This window comes from Seriola lalandi, unplaced genomic scaffold (assembly GCF_002814215.2).
Source record: "Seriola lalandi dorsalis isolate HSWRI2012SDOR001 ecotype SW California unplaced genomic scaffold, Sedor1 jcf7180002053538, whole genome shotgun sequence".
NCBI classification, from domain to species: Eukaryota; Metazoa; Chordata; class Actinopteri; order Carangiformes; family Carangidae; genus Seriola; species Seriola lalandi.
In genome coordinates this window covers 620101-626127 of record NW_019524091.1, presented here as the reverse complement: position 1 = coordinate 626127, position 6027 = coordinate 620101, and the positions used below count along the sequence as shown (strand labels likewise).

General features: G+C 42.9%; 1 protein-coding gene across 1 annotated transcript in view; it reads left to right on the top strand.

Annotated features, from left to right (window-relative positions):
- The window catches only part of fmnl2a (formin-like 2a), a 48476-nt gene that overhangs the window by 17099 nt on the left and 25350 nt on the right, over positions 1-6027 (top strand). The window contains exon 3 of the mRNA XM_087172641.1: positions 2946-3026. Within this exon, the coding sequence (XP_087028767.1) occupies positions 2946-3026 (81 nt within the window). The remainder of the gene's footprint in view (positions 1-2945; positions 3027-6027) is intronic.

Below are 6027 nucleotides of genomic sequence, written 5' to 3'. Positions count from 1 at the left end.
TGCCGGGGTGGGTGGGTGGTTGGGGGGTTTAACTCGCTCTCCCAGACAAACTCTAAAACTGCCACAGAGAGCATGTTTGAACCAGTTTATATGAGCTCTTAAAACCGTGTGTTCTCTATAATATACTCTCTTGCTTCATGTATTTACAGCCTGTTTCCATTCCTCACATTTCTTTACATGCAACAGGGTATATTCAGCACGTGTCGGCTCATTTACTACATTGCAGACAGCCAGATTTTTATCTTAATTCTTTCGTGACGAAACTCAAACAGCACCAAGCTGTCCTGTTTGCTTGTTGGTGTCAGCTGTGTCCATGACAGCAAAGCTCTCTCTCCTGACGCCACCGTCGTCTTTCCTGTTTTTGTGAGAAAGTCACACTGTGGCTGGGAGAAATGTAATGTTGCTGATAAACACAGCAAAGCTGGGAGCATTTAGTCCAGTATTTGTACACAGAGGGCAAACACCTTTTTATAATAGCATTACAACAAAGGCTACATTTATGAAGCTGATAATTGAATTTTGTTGAGACTGTCAGAGAGGGGGCGAATCAGCTCTGTGGTCATTTTTAAGAAGTAATTTATGGTAACCTGTGGTGTTGAATTTCATTATAATACAATGCTTTTTTGTCACTGTGGCCACACTATGTATGAAAATGTAGAGACATAAATATAGCAACATGAAATAAGCATAGAAATGTCTTACTAATCAGCATACTTTATTTCACCGGGAAAAAAAACAGTCCATTTCCATGGGGCATTGTGGGACGTGTAGGAAGTTTAGAAGTGGACAAGGCTGGTTGAGGGGATATGCTTACAGTACACCAAGGTGAAGTGAGTGAAAATACTGGTGTGCACGGAGGCAAAATTCTCCCTCATCACTGCAGAGATCCAGGGCTCCATTCACAGTTGTGGTGCTTCTGACTCGTGTGACTCGCTGAAAACATTTGTTTGTGTTTAAGAGTGGGAAGCTGGTGAGGGATCACGTCCTTGTCACTATACTTTCAAATCCCACCTGTTGGTTGGTGCTTCTGCACAGTGTGGGGTTCGATCAGGAGCTAGATAGTGAACATCTTTATGAAGGTTATGACAGGAAAATAAGTGGAAGGTGACCACTGAACCACATGAACAGCAGGGGAATGGAGCGTTCCAAATTAGGAGTTTGTTTAGCCATGGTGGTAAAGCACCCGTATCCCGATGCATCTAGTCTCATCTTCACTTAAGTTCACGACAACCTAAACAATAATCACGGGCAGGTGACGTGGTTTTTGTTTCACGCTAGGTGGCCCACCTCCACTATTAAATACTGCAGGGAACTCTGGTGTCCTTTGCACCAAATAACAGAATGTATGAAGAAATACTCATTGACTCAGAAAACAGTGGAGCTACCTCTCGGCATGCGGATGTAGAGCCCTCCATGAGCTGATGAATGCATGCACCATACTAGCTTAAGTGAACATGTTTCGCGTGAGGAGCAAATCAAAAAACAACCACACAGAAACTGATTCTTATATATCCGTGCATACTCTGGTATGCCCTGAAAATCAGATTCTGTTATTAAACACAGAGAGAGTCTAATGGTGGACTTTTCCTTGAAGGTAATTTCTTTAAAGTCAGTCAGCTGTCCTAGCTAGATGACAAAATAAGAACATGTCTTCACTGTCTTTGCCCACACTTTGTGACGAATAAAAGACATGCTCTTCCGCCTCATACTTTCTGATGCGGTGCAGTGGGGTAAATCACCAACCGGAACCATTCATGCTGCTGTGGTGTGGCGCTCAGCCCGATCCAAATACAGTTTCCCCGCTCAACACACTGAGCCAAATCCAGCACTAATCTGTTGTATTTATATTTAGAGCACAATGATGAGGGATTTGACCTAAAACCTGTTCCTGGCATATCTCAGGGTACACACACAACCACACAGGTTTGGTCGCAATCCCCAAGGCAGTTTATGCTTAATAGCACAATAAAGCTAATGACGATAATTAACAGGAATATCATTTATGATCTCCTGCAGATTGAACGTCCTTCACAGTCTCCTTGCTCAGTGTTCAAACTGTGACTGGGGTTCTGCAGAGTTCATCACCTTCCTGCTCTCATCCACCTGTTTGCCAGCTAAACATGACTACTGTAATGTAGAAATTAAATTTCCCCCCGGTGGCTTTACTGCTAGAGAGCGTACTACTTAGGCTCAGTCCTTACTGCAGCGGCCATGGATTCGAGTCTCTTTGCTGCATCTCATCCCCTTTCTCTCCCCAAATTTCCTGTCACTCTCTCACTGTCCCTATCTGAATTAAGGCAAAAAATGCCCCCCAAAAAAACTTAAAAATATAAATATTATGCGGATAGAAAAACATGCAGCTGCAGTACAGTACAATTGTTAAAATGAAACACATATTGCAAATTAACCTTGAATGGGCCCGGAAATTAGTTTGAAATGTCCAAGAAAAATTGGTCCATAGATGCTTATTCATTACACCTTAGCAAAGAAAGCACACGTGACCTCTTTAAAAAGCTTGTCAGCCTCCACTAAAGCAGGTTGCTATTGGAGGAATCGTTGTTATTTCCATTCATCCTCTTAAAGTGGAATGTGATCTGGGGTTTCCATCATTTGAAAGATGACTCATGATGATGTAATTTAATCAAAGCTTGTTCAGTTTTAATCTGATGGTTTTAGTGTCAACAACAGTTTACTGTATACTGGACATGTGTTCAGGCTTGTGAGGGTGTGATTTTTGTTTATTACATCATGTGTATCATGCAAAGCTATAGAGCTGTCTAAAATCAAAGCTTGATTCATAATATTACTGTTAAATGTTTTACTTGTGTGATTTCATAACTTCTGTCCTTTTCCTACAAATGTTTTCAAATGTTTAAGTTCCACTCTCTGTGTCTTTCCCATTTTTTTTTCCTCATGTCATTCTTTTGTTTTCCTCTTTTTGACAGGAGCGATTCCAAGTGAAAAACCCGCCTCACACGTACCTCCAAAAGCTGAGGAGTTATCTAGACCCAGCAGTCACAAGAAAGGTGAGCCCCCTCTTGCTAACATGCTGTCTTTTTCCACTGGCCTGGCTGTTCCACAGCTGCAGCTTTTCCTTCCCCTCTGACCCTCTATCTCTTGTCCAGGATATCCCTACTACAGCAGAGGAAAGATTGCACACAGGGTTTCTGGAGGAGACAGCTTTGGAACTTTAGTTACAAAACAGGCAACTGTGTGGTTTAGTGTGAACGGAGACATGTTGTTTATCTGGAACGCCCAGGTCTGTGAAACCTCTGCCCAGCTGAAGAGTCATTAGGCAAGACACACCGATCCCTAGTGATGCTGCTCTGTGGCTGACAGCGTGCTCCGACCTCTCTGTGAAGGAGAGGAATGGGGGGAAAAAACCACAACAGCTACTTGAAGGCAGGGAGAAGAGAGAATAACAGTGTTGCAGACTGTCAGACTAATTGCTGTATTGACGTTGCCTTGCAGCATGGCAGGAAGTACCAGAAGATATGTTGGTCTGAGCCACATGATGAAAAATGGTCTTATGTCATCTCAGCAGCCACTTCTGCCTGTTTCCCTGGCTGCCTGCAGAAGGGACCAAGCAGAGGGACTCCATGAAGCATAGTATTAGCCAGCTCTCAGGCTTTGCCAAAATTAAGTCTTTTTGGCTTGGGTGAGAGCTGTGCGGGGAGTGCTGGGAGACCAGTCTCTGTGATAAACAAATTAACCAATAGACTCTGCCAGAATAACAAATCACTGAATAATTGAATTTGCACTGACTGGTGTTAAAATTTTAGCTAGAACAGCATGAACAGAGATGACTCTGCGAAAAAGAGAAATAAATGGGCCCACACTGAGGCATATATGGACACACAAACTCTGACGAATCACAGCACTTACACACAATTTACATTACATTGCTCTGCTTCATTTCATAAAAAGTGCAAAAATGTGTTGTGCAGTAACTCTTATATATGATATAATTCAGACCTGAAATATTGATGTTTGTAGTGATTCCCAAACGTTATAACTCTATTGGGTAATTCTGCATGTTTGCCAGGGGTAGTCTGTGGAGACATTGTGGAGTAAATAAATTTTAAGAGAAAAACATTTATCCATGCATCCATCCATGTGATACCTTACCAACATGTGTTGCGATATGAATCAGCAAGCAAGCAGATTTAAAATCTTAAGTTAGCTAAAAGTAAAATCACTTCAATAGTTAATGTTAGCTAAAAGTAATGGATAAATAGTTGAAATAGCTAGCTAAAAGTCAACGGTGAAGTAATTAGCTTTAAGGAAACAGTTAGCTAAAGGTAATTGGTATAAATGACTGAAATAGTTAGCTAATGTTGTTGCATGTTAACGGTTGTGAACATGTCATTTCAAACGAAACAGGTTTGATAGGTAGTTCTGATGAAGCGCTATTCTTGAGTTCATCTGATAGGCCAGTTTGGGGAATCAGGGTAAATCGTTTGGGAACCACTGGTCTGGGATACTGCTACACTCCTGTGATTTCTGGATCCTAATGTAATGTCTGAGAGATTACACACAAGTAGAAGTGATTAAAGGCAGGAGTGACGAAGGTTAAAGGAGATGTAAGCGACATAACAATGTAGAGGTTAAAGCGTGACAGTTTGTGCCAGGGCAGTCTCAAGGTTAGAGATGCAGCCTTTTTGATAACTGCTATGAATTTTGAGAGTGGTTGTGAAAATGTAGATGGATTTCACTTCCCTTCCTCCTGCTGGAGTGCTTTTGAGCAACATATGTTTTTATGTGGGTGTTGCAAAGAATAGTTTGACAATTTTTGGAAATACACTTATATACTTTTTTTCCTGACAGTTAGAAGATTGATACCACCCTCATATCCATTTATTATATAGAATGTTGTGTGAGTTTTAGAGGTGCTAGTAGGTGGTATTTACTCTCCCCTGGAGTGGATCAGGCTAGCCGTTTCCCAGGTTTCCAATCTTTATGCTAACTGAGAGAGAGTGGTGTCGATCTTTTCTTTTAACTCTCAGCAAGAAAGTGTATAAGGTCCACCCACCTCTCTGGGTGTCAACACTCAACACAATCATGGCTGAAGGACCTCATCCATATCAAACAGCCACTAATGTCTGTTTGTCTGTCTGTCAGACTTCATCTAAGTCATTTCCTCCCTCTCTTTGCTTAATCTCATCGCTGGTTACATGGCCAACTGGTTGTTGGGTCTATATTAAACCATTCTTGATGAGACGACCTTTGAGAGACTTGCCTAAACCTCTCTTTGTTCATTTTATCGTCTTATTTTGAATGTTTAGTCTCATGGGCTGATACGTGGGATTTTGGAAAATCAGCCTGACTTCAGTTGCTGCCTCTGCCTGATCCTGGCTCAAAAACTTGAAGCAGACAGGGACACAGGAGTTGAATGAGAGAGTAAAGTGAGAAGGGAGGGAAAAGCTGAATGACAGAGAAAGGGCAGAGGGGGAGAAAAAGATGGACAGAGAACAGGGGAGAGACAAAAAAGAAGCACAAGAGAGCACGGAGGAAAAGAGAGTTATGGGCTTCTTCCTACATTCCCGCTCCATCCCCCTTTTCTTCAAACTCAAACAATTGTGCCACTGTGAGAGAGCTGGAGGTCATTGCCTCTGCTTTCCATAGGCAGGCTCCGGTGCATTCCTCTGGGCAGCTCCCAGCCAATAGGCAGCCAAGGAGGAAGAGCTCCAGTCCAACTAGTCCCCAAGAATGTATCAGCCATTGATTTGTTTCCAGGATGACCCCTCCTGAGCTCACACTCCCCAAAATCTCCCTTTTCTCTTCCCTCCTCCACACTCTCTGTCCTGTCTGTCTCCCTGCTATTACTTTCCCCTTTCACTGCTCCCTCCCCGTCTCCTCCTCTTTTTCTCCTCTCCCTGCATGCCGTCCTCACCCTCTCTCCCCACTGTCGGTTCCTCTCTCTCTTCCTGCTCTCGGTGATGCAGCTGGTAGTACTTAAAGTGTGGAGTGTAGGGCATTTGGTGGGAGAAGAAGAAGAAGAAGTAGGAGGGGGGGTTGGGGGGATTG